Source organism: Rhineura floridana, chromosome 11 (assembly GCF_030035675.1).
Source record: "Rhineura floridana isolate rRhiFlo1 chromosome 11, rRhiFlo1.hap2, whole genome shotgun sequence".
Taxonomy (NCBI): domain Eukaryota; kingdom Metazoa; phylum Chordata; class Lepidosauria; order Squamata; family Rhineuridae; genus Rhineura; species Rhineura floridana.
The window spans coordinates 1,620,472-1,640,994 of record NC_084490.1 but is presented as its reverse complement, the minus strand read 5'-3'; the positions used below and the strand labels follow the sequence as shown (position 1 = coordinate 1,640,994).

The following is a 20,523-nucleotide window of genomic DNA, read 5'->3' as shown; positions in this document are numbered from 1 at the left end:
TGAAGGCAGTCCATCCATCCATATTTATATTTGCTCAGGATTTATACTGGACCGTCCACACATCATTCCACTTTGTGAGTTGTCCTGAGTTGCTTCCAAAGGTCATTGCAATATTGCCCTTTGGATGGGCATTCTTGTGCTACAGCGCACCAAAAGTGGGACAAAAAAAATCTGTGGACAGTTTGTGGTATTAAAACGTTGCAGGATTTCAAGCAGGAAGTTACAGGACATGCCCTGATTGGAAGTGAAGCGAATGGAAACTTTTGCAGGTGCAAACAGTATTGAAAGAGAGATTGTAGAAAACTGCCCCGATGTCACAATGAATGCACAAGTCATCATGAATGTGCAATAAAAAGGATGCCTGGAGAGGCCCTAGTGATCTCATTTAAAATGCGACCCTGACGGACAGAGGCGATGAATAATAATTTTAGAAAATGTCACACATTTATTATTTTTCTGACACCGAAAAGAATTGTAAACAAGAATATGAATGCCAATCCATTAAGCAGTCCGGTGAATAAATAGACCCACCCAGGTTACATATAAAAGGGCAGAAGGGGAGGTGAGAGGGCTTCCTCCACAGCCCCTGACTGGACACAGACAGGAAAATGGGATGTCTGCCTTTCAGGGACGTCCACAGAGGTCTAGGACCGCAGAATCAGGCGAGCGTCCCCCGCAAATCCCATCTCTTTTGCAATTCAGCAGCTTCAGATGAGACTGAGAGAGAAGCCAGACTCTTGTCTCCTGGGCACTTTGATCTGGGGTTGGAGCAAGCACTGATGGCCAGAGGGGCTGCAGGATGCCTGGGTTTTTCTCTGGAGCAAGTGGAAATGAGGCCAGGGTGCAGGGCTCCTGGGTTCTTTGGAAGGGGAGAGAAGCCAAGAGGATGCAGCAGGGCGGGGTGTGATTTGGACCAGAGTCGCTGGGGGGAGGGGCTGCAGCATCCATGAGGTGGGGGGCAGGAAGAGGGCAAGGGGGCAGCTGCCGTTTCAGGGGCATTTCCTCTCCACGCACTGTTTGCCCCCTTCCTCATATTCCTGCTTCGATATCCACATCTGTTGGAAGGTGCCCTGGGGAGAGGAGGAGAGGGGAAAAAAGGAACCCAGGCGTCCGGGGCTTCTGTCCCACAGCTCACCCCAGCTTTAGCCCTCTGCCCTTGCAGAAATGCCTTGGCAATATATACCACCCCACCCTGGCTGGCCTCCATCTCCCCACAACTACACACAAACACGGGGCCCTTGCTAGATTTGTATCCTGATTTTGCTCTCGCCCTTACAGAGAACCCCAGAATCTTGATTCCCAGAATCCTCCCTCCTCTGCCCCCCTTTTAACAAAAATATCTCTCAGCCCCCCTTCCTCCAAGAGGCTAAATCCTCCTCGGCTTCCAGAGAACCCAGGAGTCCTGGCTCCCCGTCCCTGCCCCCCATCCCTGCTGGTCCTCATCCCCTTCTAACCCACAAAGGTCTGAAGGGCTCCTAACTCACGAGAGAGGCCAAGATGGAGCCCCCAATCCAAGGGCTGAACCTCCTTTCCATGCTGCTGTTGCTGGCAATGAGCTTCAGGCGCATGCTCTTGATTGACAGGTGACATATGGAAAGAGAGAGAGAGAGAGAGAGAGGCAGGGAGGGGAGTTATAAAGGCCTGTAATGCCCTCTGCAGACCACCTGGGAAATTTACAAAGGCATAACAATAATATAAACAAGAATAACAAAAAGACCATCATTATTTGCAACATTATGATGATGATTCCTCAGCGGAGCCCAAGATTGTGTGTGTAATGTCAAGTTTTTCCATTATGATTTGCAAAATAGTGTGATGTTCCTTGCTCCTCTGGAAAACACACACACACACACACAACGTCTGAAAAAGGGAGTTTCAAAGGGCAACATCGATTACCAGCTGGGAGCTTTGCAAAGCCTTCATGCACCATGAAAACGTTCTCAGCGCAATTGGTTCTTGTGACCCATTCAACCATCTGCCCCAGTCACCGACATTTAGGTTGATTATACAACTCCTTCGATGAAACTGGGACTAAAAACATAGGAAGTTGCCTTATACTGAGTCAGAATCTAGCCCTGAGCTAGCTGGACCAAGATTGTCTACCCACAACTCTCCAGGGTTTCAGGCAGCCCTACTTGGAAATGCTAGGTCTTGAACCCGGGACCTTTTGCATGCGAAGCAGATGCCCTGCTCCTGAGCTACGACTTTTCCCATTGAGATTTCCAGTCTGCATCTGTGTTGGAATTATTTTTAGAGGTTTCTAGACATTATATCATTTGTGTGTTTACCATCCTGGTCTCTTTTGGGAGGGGGGGCAAGATATAAATTTAATAAGACAATAAACCGCAACTATAATTGCCTATCAAAAACCAGCTGGCCCTCTAGGGACCCATTCCCCCCCCCAACTAGGGCATTTTTCTGATCTTGAACCATGTTGCCCGCTGAAGAGATCTTGGAATTGTTGTTGATCACAAGCTGAATATGAGCCAACAGTGAGATGTGGCTGCAAAAAAGGCAAATGGTATATTAGGCTCCATTAACAAAAGTATAGTTTCCAAATCGCGTGAAGTATTAGTTCCCCTCTATTCAGTACTGGTTAGGCCTCATCTTGAGTACTGCATCCAGTTCTGGTCTCTGCACTTCAAGAAGGATGCAGACAAACTGGAACAGGTTCAGAGGAGGGCAACGAGGATGATCAGAGGACTGGAAACAAAGCCCTATGAGGAGAGACTGAAAGAACTGGGCATGTTTAGCCTTGAGAAGGGAAGACTGAGGGGAGATAGGATAGCACTCTTCAAGTACATGAAAGGTTGTTGCAGAGAGGAAGGCCAGGATCTTTTCTCAATCATCCCAGAGTGCCGGACACAGAATAACGGGCTCAACTTGCAGGAGCCAGATTTTGACTGGACATCAGGAAAACCTTCCTAACTGTTAGAGCCATATGACAATGGAACCAATTACCTAGAGAGGTAGTGGGCTCTCTGACGCTGGAGGCCTTCAAGAGGCAGCTGGACAGCCATCTGTCAGGAATGCTTTGATTTGGATTCCTGCATTGCGCAGCGGGTTGGACTTGATGGCCTTACAGGCCCCTTCCAACTCTACTATTCTATGATTATATCTGTGTGGCTTGGAAGTGTCTCTCTCACACACTCACCGGTGGTGTTTTCTGAGAGAGTTCCCGGTTGAGCCGGTCCGTGAAGCCTTGTAGCAAAGTGGTTCCCCCTGTGACAATAACACTGCCGTAGAGACCCTTCAGAGAAAAGAAGAAATGTTACAGTGGCAAGTTGGGGTCACTGTCACTTACTTTCTGACTGCCGTTTTCTCCGCAGACTCGACCCTTTACAACTTTCAGGATGTAGTCCTCCTTCCCTGCACATTTTCAGTCTGCTAGGGTGCAGGTCAGAGATGTCAGGTTATTACAACTTGCATAACAGTTTTTTTAAAGGCTAATTTTTAATTGGACCCATTTTCCAGCCCTAAAGACCCCTTTCTTTAAGTGGCTCTGGGGAAAGGCCATTTTGTCTGGAGTCTGCCTCAGCTTTGCACATCTTGCTAGGGAAGAGTATTTTGTTGGTGTCAAAGGAGCATCACACAACACCAGCAGGGGGCAGTCAAGAGTCTCATCCTTCAGGGGACTGCTATGAACCACTCCCTGGCACCTTCTGAATACAGTAGAGGTGGAACGGATCCCACCCCAACGAAAGGTGGTGGGCTGTTCTTCTGCATTTTCTGGCTAGCTGCTCTCTCCGTTGACCCCCAACGACCTCTCGTAACTGCTCCCAGTCAGGAAGCCCCAGGAACAGCAGAGCTGAAGCTGGTGGCTCTGATGTCAGTGGGGCAGTGAATCCGCTCCAAGTTTTAGTCTGAACTTTCAATGAGCTGTCCAAGGTGCTGAAAGTGGATTCAGTGCCCCACTGATATTGGAGCCACCAGCCTCTTCTGCTTAAGGGGAGGGAACACCCCCACAGCCCCACCTCCACCCCCTGCACAGACACAGTGGGATGACTCACAGGCCGAATGTCAATGTCGCACATTCCAATACTGGTTGTGACCACATGGCCGACCCCCAACATTGTGTTCCCCGACAAACCCTAGAGAGGAAGATACAAGTGAAACCTAAGTTTTATCCATGAACTGCAAAATAATCCTATTGTACCCATGTGTGTTAAAGCCAGGGCCAGCTTCAGGTTGCTGGGCCCCCTGTCCCCTTGCTTTCCTCCTCAAACCACTCTCCTCCTCCCGCTCCTCCCTCTTGGCCCCACCCCTTTCAAGTCAAACAAATCTTGACCCTACATGGCATCCCCCTATTGTTAAAGAAAGACAAGACAGTCTGAACTTTTGAAATGGTGAGTGCCATTTCTTTATCACTGAATGAATACAAAACTCCCACACATCTAAAATTAGTAAAATCTTTACTACAACTTCATTTCACACTTCTTTTAGTTGGAGATACAAACACAACATTTTTTGTACAGGCAAATACGTAAATAAATAATATTTGATACTGTAGCAACATCCAAAACTGGATCTGCTGACAGAGTTAGGCACCAGGTTGGGGAAGGATGCATTAGAGCGGAGGTTCCCAAACTGTGGTTTGCAAGCTTCCTTCGGTGTGCTGGCCCATGGCATGCTCACGTTCAATATCCCATTGCTTTTTAATGGTGTTTCTATCGTTTCTTATATTTCTTATATTATTTGCACTTTATTGTGTTACAATTTGAATTCTATGGAATGCAAATTGTAGTAAAATAACATGCAAGACAAGAAATTAAAGCAGCAATTAAAAATACAATTAAAAATCATACCAAACCTAGCAAAGCATATTAAAATTAACTGCTACAGCAGGCCAAAAAAAAAAAAAGCATTAAGTAGTTTGTCAAGAGCACCAGCAATTTTCAAGTGGAAAAAAGTTTGGGAACCACTGCATTCGGGGGAAGGGGGCCACTAGGCAAAAGTAGCAGAGCACATGTATTGCATGCAGACAGTTGTGGGTTTAGGTGCCGGCAGCTCCATAAGGATCACGTTAGGATAACTTACAGCAATAAAGAATATTAAGGAGGGCCACATTCGCCATCCAATTCTGTGGGGCAAAAACCTGCCAGTGGTGCAGTTTTCAGTGTGCAATTTACACATAAGTAGACCTATGCAGCAGTCTCTCTAGGGCATTGTCACAAATTTAAACCTGTATAATGGCTCCAGTCAGTTACCACTTACTATTTTCTTTCTAGAAACAAACACAAGAAACCACCAGGGGCATAAAATGTCCCAGAAATGCATTGGAGTGTATTTGCTACCCCAGCCAATATTAGCATGTTGGGGTAGTAAACCCCCCCCCCATCATTTATTCATAGGAAAAGTGGCCAGGGACAGGTCAACAAAGCACACTGGAGTCAAATGCACAGAAACATTCTATGTCCTCTGAATAAGCATTTTCTGCTCATCAAGCACACTTCTTCTGACACCACAGACACAAATGTTATCTGGGGTCAAGATATCAACCCACCATACATCGGAAATCTCAGAAAATACACTCTGCAAACTGTGGGGTGGATTTCCTCTCCCAACAGTGGATGAAGTCTCTCCCTCTCCCTCTCCCTCTCTCTCTCTCTCTCTCTCTCAGACAGACAGACAGACACACCCTGAATACATCTGGATACACAAAGGCTCACAAATGAATGCCCAGGCAAACATATCTGTGAAGACGCAACATGTATACAAATATACACTGTATCACATACACTGGGGGCACACCCATACACCCCTCTCCCAGCATGTAGGTATATGTACACACATCATTCCTGCCTGCAGGCGTATCAGAAAACACAACACATATGCATGGATTCGCTGCTCCAATGCACAAAGTCATCAAGCAGACGCGTCCAGGGCACTCTGCAAACTCTATCTCTGCCTTCGCATTCTGCTCCCTCCCTCTCCCAGCCCTCATCCCACTACTCACCTTCACGTTGGAGGGGTCGAAAAGCCCCTCTGGGATGCGAAGCCGCTCCGCCCCATAGTCGGTGTTGTAGCCATTGGGCATTTCGTAGTGGACGGTGGGCATCTGGGCAGCTACCCTGCTCCGGACAAGGGGGGAGGGGGAGGCAAAGAGGGTACAAGTGCTTGGCCGTGCCATCATATAACACCCCCCCAAAAAACTGGGGCCCTCCCAGTGAGCTGAAGTCCAAAACAGCTGGAGATCACCAGGCTGGGGAGGGCTGCATGGGATGGAGAAAGAGGGGCATACCGTGCCCCCCAAGCTTGAAAACAAAATGCTCACATTTGGGAGACCATCATTATTCATGCACTAACATGCCAGATGCCAACTCCTAAAGTCTAACTATCCAAGCAGGATTTCTTGTTTCCTGCTTAAATCATCGAAAGGGCAAGTTGCTCCTTAGTCTGTTGCAGAGTCATTTGATGGCACCTTAAGGCAGGGATGGGAAGCCATGTGGCCCTTCTGGTCTCTCTCTCTAGCCCTTAGGACTCTCCTCAGGAACCCTTCCTTTTGCCAGATCATGCCCCACACATGCCCTGCTTTGCAGAAGCAGCCTCTCCCCTCATGACCTCCCCCGCCCCGCAACTGGCATCCAGAGGCCTCTGGGCTCCTTCTGGGAGGAAAGCCAGGATAGAAAGTTGTTGTTGTTGTTGTTAATAATAATTATAATTAGAAGAAGAAGAAGAAGAAGAAGAAGAGGAAGAGGAAGAGGAAGAAGAAGAAGAAGAAGAAGAAGAAGAAGAAGAAGACCAGATTACGGTGAGCTTGGCCACTAGGGAAATGACTGACACAGCCGGGACCCTCCACAGCCAAGCTGGACACAGGAAATGGCTTCTCCAAGGCAAACCCACCCACTGAAGCCCTTTCTGCTTCAGCTGTCCCCCACCCCCCAACGCAGTTACCAAACCCAGCCCTGATACTCACTGTTCATCATACGGAGAATCTGAAACTTGCAGCACAGAGGCCTGGAAATCTTGTATGACCTCCTGTTGGGGTCAGGTGAAGTGTGGGCAGGGGACATAAGGACAGACGGTCAGCTCCCTGTGACATCCTGGCTCCCCATTCTGCCAGCCCACCCCCATCAAACCTCACCTCACTCATCCCACATCCCCCCACCCCCTCTAAGGCCCCTCTCAAGGATCCGTCTAGCTCCCAATCCAGAAGGCGGCCGACCTGAAGAACCCAGGGGGTCAGGCTCACCATGCAGTTCTCCGTGGAGGCTGGTGCCCAGTGGGACGGGTGGGGCGGAAGGCAGGGCGCCCAACAGTAGGTGGAGCCAGAGTGACTGAAAGGCGGAGCCAGCAAATTCTAGTTTTGCGCCCATGTTCCTCCTCCCTGCTGAATTCTAAAAGGGCAACCCTGAGAGTAAGGAGGAGGAAGCTGACCGCCTGGGCTGGTTGTAAATAAGAAGAAGGGCAAGTGAGGGCTGAGTGAGGGCACAGTGAGGTTGGTGGGGCAGTGCCCCATGCACCCTCATGGACCAGCCTCCACTAGCAGCTCCCTGACTCCAGAGAATGAAGACTCCCAACATCCTCTCCCTAGATTTTGCTCCACTTGGCCGTTCTTATTCTTCCGCTTCCTTTCCTCCATCCCGAGGGTGGCCGTGTGTCCTATGCTGCACAGGACAGTCCTCTCTTGGGAAGGGCTTTCAGAGGACAGTCCTGCCTTTGAAGGTGTCCTCTATTTGAGGGCTGGCCAGCTCAGGCATGGGTTAAAGACAAGGAACCCTAAGAGCCAAGCAGTGTGTGGGGGCTGTCTGTGTGTGTCTGGTTGTTGCCCATCAACAGTTAGCCACATCTGGTCAGCCTGCTGACCAGGTACCCAAGCCACCTAATGTCTTCCCTGCTGTGGTGATATGTACATCATTTCTTTTGAAACTATAGCAATCGTTTCTAAATCTACATCTGTACACATATATTACCATATGCAGATTTTATGCATATTGTCATCCTCTTTTGGGTGATGAAAACCTGTCCTTTGGGCAATGCATAACTGATCATCCTAACCACACATACACACAAGGTCAGAAATCCTGGCTCTGAGGATCCCTCCCCTCTCGTCTTTCAAGGAACCCAGGAGTCCTGGCTCCCTCCCTTCCCCTCGCTCTCAGCTTTTGGACTTGTCTCTCCACCTCCCCCCTTTCCAGAGCACCCAGGAGTCCGGCGTCTCTCTCACATTGCACATGTAATTGTTCCAGGATTTGCTGACTTGAGGCAGCTTCTCCTTCTTCTTCCAGTTTGGGGCAGCCCCTTCCCGCACAGGCTCCTGGAGAGGGGGGGGTCAAAGGGAAAGAGAGAGAATAGAAAGGAAGGCAAGTTGGTTGGAAGACATTGTGGACTTTTGGGGGGGAACCCCTCTCCCCTGCCCCCCTGCCTTTATGGTATCCTTCCTCAATTCCTCAAATTTCTTTTTTTTTTTAATTTGGCCTAAGTCCCCAGATTTTATTTTACTTGCATTAGCAAGTGAAGGAGATATTCATTCATTGGGCAATTTGAATAGGTGCAGGCTTTTGAGATAAACAGGGTTCCTCATCAGAGAGACTGGTTAATTCTTGGTGAGAGAGCCAGCAAAGTGGGTTGTTAATGCGGATTTTTTTTTTCATTTGTCTAGATCAGCTTTTGGTCTGATCCTGCCGTGCTGGCTGGGGCTGATGGCAGTTGGAGTCCAAAACAGCTGGACGGCACTAGGTTGGCTCTGAACGGGCTGGTTTACGACAGCAGCTGCTGGAGGTTGCTGATTCATAGGGTCACCATAAGTCATAATCGACTTGAAGGCACATAACAAGAACAACAACAATGCAGAACTTTAGAGCAAGACGGAGGTCTCAAGGGATCCTTTAGACTAAGGCTGCAATCCAATACAAGTCTACTCAGAAATAAGTTCTGTTGGGTTCAATGATACTTACTCCCAGGTAAGTGTTTCTTGGATTGCAGCCTTAGTTCCAACCAAGCCTCAGTTCCATAGTACATAACTTTCCTAACGGAGTAATTTAAAACCTATACTGTAATCCGACCTTTCACCAAGCTTGTGGCCCTCAGTGTTTTGGCCTACAACTCACATCAGGCCCAGCCAACAGGGCAGGATGATGCTGGAGGTGATGGGAACCATGGTCCAAAACACCTCGAGGGTCTCCGGCTTGGAGGAAGGCAGCTGTAACCTATGAAAACCCTCCTGTGTTGGCCTTCCTGCCTGCTCTAGCCCCACTGCCTCCCCTGTCTTCCTGCACCCTGGAGACGCTGGCAGGGCTTGCACCAGGGACCTTCTAAATGCCAAGCAGGTGCTCCACCACCACTAAGCTGTGGGCCCCTCTCCAACTCCATGGAGCGGCACTACAAGGAGGAGGCAATACCACCTTGGCTGCAATCATGTAGGGCGGAATGATCTCGATGTTCATCTCCTGGAAAAGTTCACGGCACTGCATGGAGATGAAGTCTCCAGCCAGGGGGGATTTCACGATTCCTGAAAGCCAAAGAGGAGAAGTTAGTTAGTTAGTTAGTTGTGAGTGCCCAGCTCCTCAGAGTCATGACGCCTCCGGATGGGCAAGTCTGTCCATTTGGCTTCCTTTCTGTTTTTCATTTCCACATTGCTAAGAACATTTCTTTAAAAGTCATCATGAAAATTTACCAGCATTTCAGTGTGAATTTCTCCTGATACCCATGTCTGTATGCAATTTTCCTTAATATAACACATTTCAACGTTATTTTCACTAATATAAGTGTTTTGTGCACTCTATGCCACAGTATATGCATTCTTGTACCTGTCACTTGGCTGCAGAACGAGACTGCAACGTTCAGAAAAAGTGCAAATGTTGACTTTTAGCGGCATTTTGGTTCTTGTTTTGTTGCAGGAAGTGCCAGTTAGAGAGGCTCACCTTGAAATGTGAACCAAATCAAATTTCTCCCCCATTCCTAGTCCATGGAGACTGGTGGCTCTGATGTCAGTGGGGCAGTGAATGTGCTCTGGCTTTTAGTCTGAACTTTCAAGGAGCTGAAAGCACCTCAAACAGCTCCTTGAAAGTTTGGAATAAAACCCAGAATGGATTCACTTCCCCACTGATATCGGAGCCCCCAGTCTTTACTGTCCCTAGTCAAGATCTCTTTGCTCTCCCTGCCCCCCCCCGCATCCCCTTCTGAACCCACAGGACCACTCCTTTGTCCCTCCAGATCTGAGAAGCCTTGCTCTGCCCCAGAATCCTTTGCTCTCCTGCATCACTTGCCCTCAGTGCTATTTTCCCCTGAGCATCCTGCCCCCCACCTTCTCTACTCCAACCACTGAGCCCCAATTCTCTCCCAGAGGACCATGGAACCCAAGTCCAACCTTGCTGTAGGATGTAACCATCATGAACTGGGATGGCTGTGGTGTGTGTTGCCCCACTGTCCAGGACAAGGCCAGTGCTCCTTCCATTGGCAAAACTGGGGGTCAAAAGTCAAGGCTTCAGCAAGTCAGTATTGTATGTGTTGGAGGGGAGAGCTCCCCCCTCCCCGAAGCCCTTTTTGCAACTCCTCTCAATTTAGCATTTTTGCATCCTTCCACTCAATTACATGAAGGAAATAATAACTGCAGGTAACTGTTGGAACTGCCTGCCACTGGATATTTTGGAGTTGTGGGGGGAGGAATGACAATCCATTTTGTTCGGGGTGGGGAAGCTGAGGTAAATAGTCTCACTTCCCAATGGGAGGAGGATACGCTGTGAGGACAGCCGTCTTGCAGAGAAAGAAAGCTGGGATGCTGTAATGCTCAAACATCAACTCCGTCAGTTTCTCACGCTTGGCGCGCGTGTTCCACTGCAAGAGAGGGGAGAGGGCAAAGTGTCAGGGAAAGGGGGGCAGAGCAGGACAAGTTGCACAAGAGGAGGGGGGAGGATTGGGGGGAGGGGGCTTGGTAGGATACATACCGGGGCCTCAGACATGAGCACAGGGTGCAGGTTTGGCTCCGATTTGATATGCTTGTTGTAGGTGTGGTCCAGTATGGCTTGAAAACAGTCCCAGTCTTCAACTGGGGTAGAAAGGAGAATGTGGGCATTGTCAGGAAAGAAGGACCCCTGCCCCCATCCTGTCAACATTTCTCCACCATTTGAGGGGCCCCCATTAGGGTTCCCATTCACTTAATCAGATGGCCCTTTACAATAGAGTTTAGTGGGGCAATAGCGACATCTGCTGACTATTAAAGAAAGAACCCTGCAATGCACTTCAGTGCACACTGGTGGTGTTCCATTAACTCCAGTGCACTTGGGACACAACCAACCAAGGCTGCCTGGCAATGTTTTGATGTTTCTGGGGAGGGTGATGCAGAGGGGAGGAGCAGGAGGAGTTTAATGGCTGAGAGAGATGCCTTAGTGCAGAAGAACGAAAGACAGCCTGCCCGCATTGCAAAGTCAAACCAGTTTCATACATGTTTAATGGTTCCCAACCAAGCACTCTAAGAGCTGAGTAAATAGAATCCCAGCATTTCCTGACCTGATGGTGTGCCATGTCAGAGGGCCACCAGGCTCTCTCTCTCTCTCTCTCTCTCTACACACACACACACACACAGGGGGGAGGGAGGGAAGGAGGGAGAGAGAGATGCTTCATACTCATCCCATTCTTGAGTGGCGAAATGACCTCTGTGTTCTCCCGCGGGACGTGCAAGGAGTTGGTGTCAATGTAGTAGACCTTCCCAGTTTTCTTCTCCTCTCCGTCCAGCTCCATCGCTGACTCGTCGTGGGAGAGTAAACCCACAGTGGTGGGAAAATCTGCCTGCAAAGAGACCAGCGGTTGGGGGAGGTCCCCTCTGGCCCATCTCTAAGAGGCAAGGGAAGGGTGAGGGAGGAGGCTGCACAGCTGTGCTCGGGGCAGATGTTTTGGGTGCCCCAGGATCGTACCTTGGGACAGTCTTCCCCTGCATAGCCAGCCCGGACAGAGAATGAGCCAATGTCAAAGACCAACGCCCCAACCTCATCTAAGGAGGAATCACAGGTAGAGATTACATTCAGTATGCAGGTGCCAATATTTGGGGAGTGGTGTGGAGTGGCCGTCCCCCCAGGGGAGGCTTTCCTGGCACCCAGTTTGAACATAAGAAGAGCCTGCTGGATCAGCCCTCTAGCCCAGATGCCCCCAAGGCGAAGCAGCAAGCAGGACCGGAGTGCAAGAACTGCCCTCTCCTCCTCACTTGTGATTCCCAGCGACTGGTACTCAGAGGCATGCTCTAGGGCAGCCTTTCCCAACCGGTGTGCCTCCAGATGTTGTTGGACCACAACTCCCATCAGCCTCAACCAGGCCAATGGCTGAGACTGATGGGAGTTGTGGTCCAACAACATCTGGAGGCACACCGGTTGGGAAAGGCCGCTCTAGGGGTTTCCCATTCACCAACCTCCATCATATAGGACTATCTATAACCATCTTTGCCACCCTGGTGCCCTCCAGCTCTTTTGGATGGCAGTTCCCATCATCCCCAACCAGCACAGCCCGATGACCCTGAGTCTGGTGGGATCGCAGCTTTGCCGGATGGGGCTGATGGGAGGTGTCGCCCAAAACAGCTGCCGGGCGCCAGGATGGCAAAAGCTGACCTGGAACAATCACAGCCTCCCCCCCCCATTTTAACAGGAGGAAGAACCATCCGATGCCCGCAGTAGCCAAGAGAGAAGGCCGCCTGAAGAAGTGAGCCAAGATGGATGGGAGGGCCAGGCAATCAGGGAAGGCCACTGAATCCAAAGCCGCTAGTCAAAACGGGACCTGATCACAGGGCTGTGCTGCTACCTGAGGCGGACCATCCCAATGGCCCTCCCTTGGCTGGTTTGCGCAAGAGTAAGCCCAGTCCTCCGAGCCAGGGTGGGGTGTGTGCAGCACTCTCTAGTTGCTCAGCCAGCGCTGGGGGGGGGGGCGGGCAGCTGTTTGGAGGGTGGTCTGTGGTGGAGGGCTCTTGGGGTCGCCAGCTTCATCTGCCCAAGCACATGGAGGGCCTGGATGGGGGGACAGGGGAGGGGAGGGGAGGGCAGGCGGCGATCCCCGATCCAAGCAGCCCAAGGGGCATGGCGAGAGAGCCTTTACCTCCTCCGTAGACCCCTCCGCTCATCCCGACTCCGAGGCCTCTCCAGCCCCCGTTGGCAAGTGTTCCGGATGGCTGCGAGGGGCAGGGCTTGGCGCACGATTCAGCACCCAGGCCGGTGGACAGCAACCTGGGGAGGGGGGCTGCAGAAGGAGGGAGGGGAGATAAAGATGGAATGGGGGGGAGGCATGCGTCGTAGCCAATCAAGGCTCTGCACCCCGAAGCCCAGCAGAGCCCCTGATTGGCTGCCTTTGGAGACAATGAGAGGAGAGCACAGCTCCATTCTTAAAGGGGCCAAGGGGGTGGGGGCTGGACGGGGCAGAGAAAAGGCGGGGCACCCCCCTTCTTACAGTGGGTGGGTGGGTTAGGGGAGAGCCCTTCCTGAACTCTGGTGTCAAAGGACAAAAGGCAGTGCCAGGCCCCTAATGAGTCTGTGTTTGTGTGGGGATGAGGGCTTCCTTCAGCCTTCCCCAACCTGGTGCCCGCCAGCAGTTTTGGACTGCAACTTCCATCAGCCCCAGCCGACGGGAGCTGGAGGGCGCCAGGTTGGCAAAGACTGGCTTACTTCAAGCCAGATAATTGTTTTGCCGGCCTCCAGGCACGTTCTCTTTGATAAATTGAGCGACTGGGTATTCTTGGCACAATGTGCTCCTTCTGTTGGTGAGGGAGACGCACCCAACATCCCATCATAGTCCCCTCCTCAAAATGGATATGGCAGAGACCGACTGCATGTCCGCTATGCCGGCTCCTCTGCCCCATGCCACCCCCCGCCGTGGGTTGAGTGTATGTGCATGAATCCCAGGAAAAAATTCTGAAAAGGCAACCCACGCCGATAAAGGTGGACAACTTTTTGCAATTCCTTTACAGGAAGAGGTTGGAACCAGCCAGCTTTTTGCCCTTCACATCCCCCCCTTTTCCTTTTCCTGCTCTTTTGCAGTTTCTCAAAGGAACCTTTGAATCCCTAATTCTGGTTTGTGGCTGCAGCGTTGCATTTGATGAGGGTCTGATGTAGCTCTGCACATTTCACTGTGGGCTTTTTCACTGGTGTTTTTCCAGTGTTGTGGAATGCCCTCCCTACTGAAATACGAGAGGCCCCATCAGTATTGGCATTCCACCGGCTCTTGAGGACACACCTGTTTAGGCAAGCATTCCCCTGCACTTGACCTTCCTGAGCCAATGGCAGGGGTATAGTCATCTGGGGTCTCAGGGGGTCTTAGACCCCTTACTTTTTTGGGAGCAGGGTCCCTATGTCTCCAGTATCCTATGAGCCAATCAGCATGAAAGGGGGGGTGTTAGCCACTGAGGAGAGTCTTCTAAATTTCTTCCTTGTCCTTTCCTGCTGATTGGAGGCAATCAGAGTGAAAGGTGAGTCAGCCACCGAGAAGACTCTTATCAGCAGCTAACACCCTCACCTTTCATGCTTATTGGCTTTTAAGGACAGTTGTTGTTGTGGGAGAAGGCATTAACAAGGGTCTCATTTTCAACCCAGCAGCAAAAAAAGGAAGGCAAGACTGTGACTATTGAGAAGGGAACCCTGAACTTCTGAATTTGCCACTACGCTACTGGCCAGTGGATTTAGTGGCTCTTTTAACCTTTTGAATTGTTAGAACATAAGAACATAAGAAGAGCCTGCTGGATCAGGCCAGTGGCCCATCTAGTCCAGCATCCTGTTCTCACAGTGGCCAACCAGGTGCCTGGGGGAAGCCTGCAAGCAGGACCCGAGTGCAAGAACACTCTCCCCTCCTGAGGCTTCCAGCAACTGGTTTTCAGAAGCATGCTGCCTCTGACTAGGGTGGCAGAGCACAGCCATCACGGCTAGTAGCCATTGATAGCCCTGTCCTCCATGAATTGGTCTAATCTTCTTTTAAAGCCATCCAAGCTGGTGGCCATTACTGCGTCTTGTGGGAGCAAATTCCATAGTTTAACTATGCGCTGACTAAGAAGTACTTCCTTTGTCTGTCCTGAATCTTCCAACATTCAGCTTCTTTGAATGTCCACAAGTTCTAGTATTATGAGAGAGGGAGAAAAACTTTTCTCTATCCACTTTCTCAATGCCATGCATAATTTTATACACTTCTATCATGTCTCTTCTGACCCGCCTTTTCTCTAAACTAAAAAGCCCCAAATGCTGCAACCTTTCCCCATAAGGGAGTCGTTCCATCCCCCTGATCATTCTGGTTGCCCTCTTCTGAACCTTTTCCAACTCTATAATATCCTTTTTGAGATGAGGCGACCAGAACTGTACACAGTATTCCAAATGCGGCCGCACCATAGATTTATACAACGTTATGATATCGGCTGTTTTATTTTCAATACCTTTCTTAATTATCCCTAGCATGGAATTTGCCTTTTTCACAGGTGCCGCACACTGGGTTGCCATTTTCATTGTGCTGTCCACTACAACCCCGAGGTCTCTCTCCTGGTCGGTCACCGCTAGTTCAGACCCCATGAGCGTATATGTGAAATTCAGATTTTTTGCTCCAGTATGCATAATTTTACACTTGTTTATATTATTTATATTGAATTGCATTTGCCATTTTCCTGCCCATTATGCTTTGGAATGGGCTTGTTTTATTGTATATTAAAAATATGGGTGTTTTTACTATTTTGACGGCATTGTTTTGTGGTATATTTTAATTATATATGGATATTTTAATTGATTTTATGCTTGTAAGCTGCTTAGAAGCCATTCTGGCATGGGAGTGGTGTATAAATTAACATAATAATAATATCCAGTAAGGCAGAGATGGAGAAGCTCAGGACTGGGGGCCAAATGTGGCCCTCAAGTCCTTTCTATCTGGCCCTTGGAACTCTCCCAAGGCCACATGCCCTCTTCCCAGGCCACACTCCTCACTGGCCCTGCTTTGCACCTTCCTGGAGTGTCTTTGTTAGTCCTTGAACTCTGATCGTGCCCTGTTGCTTCTCTGGATGGAGGAGAGAGAGAGAGAGAGAGAGAGAGAGAGAGAGAGTCCCTTCTGCCTACCAAGGTTCCCCACCCCTGCAGTAAGGATATGGCATTCAATAAGGTGATTCTGGGATCCAGGGCTATGGAGGTTCTCAAGGATGTTCTGTGCAGGGAGAGGCTCAGACTCACCTTCAACCCTTCAGGTCTAACTTAGGTGATCTCTCCCCAAAGGATGGCAGAACACAAACTGAACACAGGAGCAGAAAAACTGAGGATGCTGACTGACTTATACTGAGTCAGGCCACTATGAACATTGTCTAAACTGGCTGGCTGCAGCTCTCCATGGTTGCAGGCAGGAACCATTCCAAACGCTACCTGGAGATGCCATCAGGGATTGATGCAAAGCAGGCGCCCTCCCACTGAACCACCCTCCCTTTCCCAAGCAGAAATGCTTTTCTTTGGCTGCCCACTGACACTTGCTATCTTCAACCGACTGCAGGAAAAAAAATGGAACCAACTTTTTTCCTGAAGAACGTTCTTGGCCATTTTACTAGAAATGGTGCCACCAAAAAACTGTGATAAAGCCCCTGCTGTGTAACTAAGCTGAACAGGAATAACTGCTCCTGGCCCCAACTGGATTAGAATTTTGGAAGCAATTAATTAACCACAGCAATGAGTACCTTTTCCCGAGTAATTAATTCCACCTTATTCCAAAGTACCTTTCTAGAAATGCAGAAGGCCTGTAGCTCAATGGTACTGTAGCTCTGGAGCTCAGCATCTGCATGCAGAGGATCTGTGGTTCAGTCCTCAACATCTTCAGGTAGGGCTAGGAATGTTCTCTGTCTGAAACCAGTCAAGTGTTTTACCAGCCCGGCCACTGTTGTCCATGCACTGGCAACCTCCAGGTTGGATTACTGTAATGCGCTCTATGTGGGGCTGCCCTTGAGCTTGGTCCGGAAGCTGCAGCTGGTGCAACTGCTCACTGGGGTAGGATATCGCCAACAGGTCACCCTGCTGCTGAAATAATTGCACTGGCTGCCCATTAGCTGCTGGGCCAAGTTCAGGGTGCTGTTTCTGGTGTACAAAGCCCTGTACAGTTTGGGACCAGGATACCTGAAAGACCGTCTTACTCCTTATATACCCAGTTGATCACTGCGCTCTGCAGGTGAGGGCCTCCTGCAGATACCATCTTATCAGGAGGTCCGTTCCACACAACATAGGAAGTGCACCTTAAGTGTAGTGGCACCAGGGCCGGCGCCAAAGGGTGGCCCGGTTGGGCCTGGCTGAGGGCCCCTGAAGGGCCCCTTGTTAGGGTGGGAGAGTAGCGCTCCCCTTCTGCGATTCACGGCAGGGTCCCTACCATGGATCACAGGGAAGGAGCTTCCAGGATGCCTGCCTGTTCGCTCGCTCCACCTACCTCTCTCCTGTCTAATGCTGCTGTGCGCACTGCCCATGCAGGGCTGCCATCAACCAAGATGACGGCAGAGGCTTCTTTAAGAGATTGATGCCCCTACCGCCATCTTGGTTGATGGCAGTCTTGTGCATGCACCACGCATGCATGCCATCAACCAAGATGGCGGCAAGAGCAATAGCCCCTTAGAGAAGCCTCTGCTGCCATCTTGGTTGATGGTAGCCCTGTGGGCCCAGCAGCACAAGACAGGAGAGAGGTAGGTGGAACAGGCAGGAGCTGTGCGCCCAGGCAGGCTGGTGCCCAAGGGCCCAGTCATGCCTGGCACCGACCCTGAGTGACACCCACCCTTTGGAATTCCCTCCCCTTAAATATTAGACAGGCACCATCTCTGTTATCTTTGCAATGCCTCCTGAAGACCTTCCTCTTTCAACAAGCCTTTTAAGTAGAGACCTTATCCCAGTCTGCATCTGTGCTGGAACTGATTTTTTAGATTTTTTAAAGCTTTTTAAAAATATGTTTTTAAGATGTTTTATTTTTAAGGTGTTTTGTTTTTAGTGTTTTGTCCTTTGCTGCCTTGGGCTCCTTCTGGGAGGAAGGGAAGGATAGAAATTTAATAAATAAATAGATGCAGACCATTCATTCATTGGAAATCACTCGTGACCGAGTAACATTGTCTTCCAAAATAAGGTCTTTAACCGTGACTGTGGAGGCCAATTCTGGATCCACACAGCCTCCCACAGTGAGGACAGAGGTTTCCAGATGGAAGATGGTCGCAATGTGGATGTGCTTGACGTGGCTTCCGCTTAGCTTGTTTGTCCCTTTCGCCTTGTGCTTCTTCAAAGTCCACAGCGCCTTTGATAATAGGCAATCTCCATTTGGGACATTCATGGGCCAAGACTTCCCAGTTCTCAATGTTCATGTTGCATTTTTGTAGATTCGCTTTAAGAACATCTTTAAACCTCTTTCGCTGTCCACTGATATTCCATTTTCCATCCTTAAGTTGGGAGTAAAGTAACCGCTTTGGAAGACGGTGATCAGGCATTCGAACAACATGGCCAGTCCAGCGAAGTTGATGTTAAAGGATCATCGTTTCAACACTGGTAGTCTTTCCTTCTTCCAATACACTAACATTAGTCCATCTGTCTTCCCAAGTAATTTGCAGAATTTTTCTAAGGCAGTGTTGGTGGAATCTTTCAAGAAGTTGGCAGTGGTGTTTATAAATAGTCCATGTTTCACAGGCGTACAGTAAGGTCGGTAGTACAATGGCTTTTGTAAATAAGCATTTTGGTCTCCTTGCGAATATCTTGATCCTCGAACACTCTTCTTTCTGGGGTAATGCGGCACTCACAGAGCTCAGACAATGTTGAATTTCAGCATCGATGTCAGCTTTTACAGAGAGATGGCTGCCAAGATAGGAAAAGTGATCAATGTTCTCCAGCGTCGCAACACTAAGCTGGATTGATGGTGCTACAGGGGACTAGTTTGCACCATATTTAGCTAGATAGACCAGTGGTCTGACTCAGGGGAAGGCAGCTTCCTGCGTTCCAAAGTGGTTAACTGCAGCAATGACCATCTTTATTCCAGAGTAACTGAACAGGGATTCCACTTTTATTCCAGAGTAACTAAACAGAAGTACTACCCCCATTCCAAATGGGTTAGAATTTGGGAAGCAAAGAATTAACTATCAGAAAAAAAGAGATTCAATGTCTATTGTTGTTGCTAAGTTGCCTGCTTTGGATGGGGGCGTACTCCCTCTGAAAGAGCAGGTCCGTGGTCTGGGGGTTCTTCTGGATCCATCTTTGTCGCTAGAGGCCCAGGTGACCTCCATTGCTAGGAGTGCCTTTGACCAGCTTCGGCTGGTAAGACAGCCGCAGCCATTTCTGGACCGGGATAGCCTGACCACTGTTGTCCACGCACTGGTAACCTCTAGGCTGGATTACTATAAAGTGCTCTATGTGGGGCTGCCCTTGAGGTTGGTCCAGAAGCTGCAGCTGGTGCAAAAGGTGGCGGCAAGATTGCTTACTGGGGCAGGGTATCGCCAACATGTCACCCCACTGCTGAAAGAATTGTACTGGCTGCCCATTTGCTACTGTGCCAAGTTCAAAGTTCTAGTCTTGGTGTACAAAGCCCTTTACAGCTTGGGACCAGGATACCTGAAAGACTGTCTTATCCCTTATATACCCAGTTGATCACTGCGCTCCGCAGGTGAGGGCCTGCTGCAGATACCATCTTATCAGAAGGTCCATTCTGCACAACATAGGAAATGGACCTTTCGCGTGGCAGCACCTACCCTGTGGAATTCCCTCCCCTGGAATATTAGGCGGCATCTCTGTTATCATTTTGGAGCCTATTGAAGACTCTTCTCTTTCAACAAGCCTTTTAAGTTGAGACCTTATCCCAGTCAGCATCTGTGTTGGAATTGCTTTTTAATATGTTCTTAAACTTTCTTTTTAAAATGTTTTTAATCTTAGAAGATTTTTTGATAGCTTTTTTTAAGTAACTCTTTTGAAGATGTTTTGGTTTAATGTGTTTTAAAGTTTGTTTCTATGATGTTTTAATGTTTTTAGTGCTTTTGTTTGCCATCCTGGACTCCTGCTGGGAGGAATGGCGGGATATATATCTAATAATAATAATAGTAATAGTAATAATAATATTGCACAATGGACAACAGTGCTATATTTATTTGCAGAGTACGGGTTAAAACTGTCCTCATTTCACCAACAACCATGCCCTGAAAGTATGCGTATAGAAAGATATACCCAGCTATTTCAACCACTATTTAAAGGCCTTTATTGGAAATCGAAAAGGGTGCTTAAGCTGGTTTTCACTACACCCCAGCTTTGAAAAACTCTCTCCCCCACCATCAAAAAAGCAGGGTACTCTTCATCCCTGTCTGGAAGTCCAGGGGTCTTCTCACGCAAACTCCACAGCACTTTTTCTTCTTCATCATCCTGTGATCTTTTAAAAATTATTATTTTAAATGTAAACTGTTCCCCCCTTTTTTTCCTGACAGGGGTGGTGGGGTTTTCAAAAGCTGAACAACAGGCAGAAATAGAGCAGGTGAACCCTTTCCAATGCATCTGTGGATTTTAACATTTGAGGGCACAAATGACTCTTTTAAGAGCTAGGTAACAGGCAGGCAACTAACAGGTGCAGCCAGCTGGAAGCCTCCTCTTCTGTTGATGTTCTGCC

General features: G+C 49.2%; 1 protein-coding gene across 1 annotated transcript; it reads right to left on the bottom strand.

The window, feature by feature from the left end:
• Positions 1-443: 443 nt before the first annotated feature.
• Positions 444-13,042, bottom strand: ACTL6B (actin like 6B). Its single transcript, XM_061589070.1, has 14 exons — positions 13,018-13,042; positions 11,853-11,929; positions 11,565-11,727; positions 10,887-10,987; positions 10,679-10,776; positions 10,310-10,404; positions 9,345-9,451; positions 8,168-8,257; positions 6,917-6,978; positions 5,957-6,071; positions 4,011-4,091; positions 3,155-3,250; positions 1,485-1,571; positions 444-1,070 (listed from the first exon to the last, which is right to left on the bottom strand). The coding sequence occupies exons 1-14, from the start codon at positions 13,040-13,042 to the stop codon at positions 990-992; spliced, it is 1,278 nt and encodes a 425-aa protein (XP_061445054.1). The 3' UTR covers positions 444-989.
• Between the last annotated feature and the right edge of the window lie 7,481 nt (positions 13,043-20,523).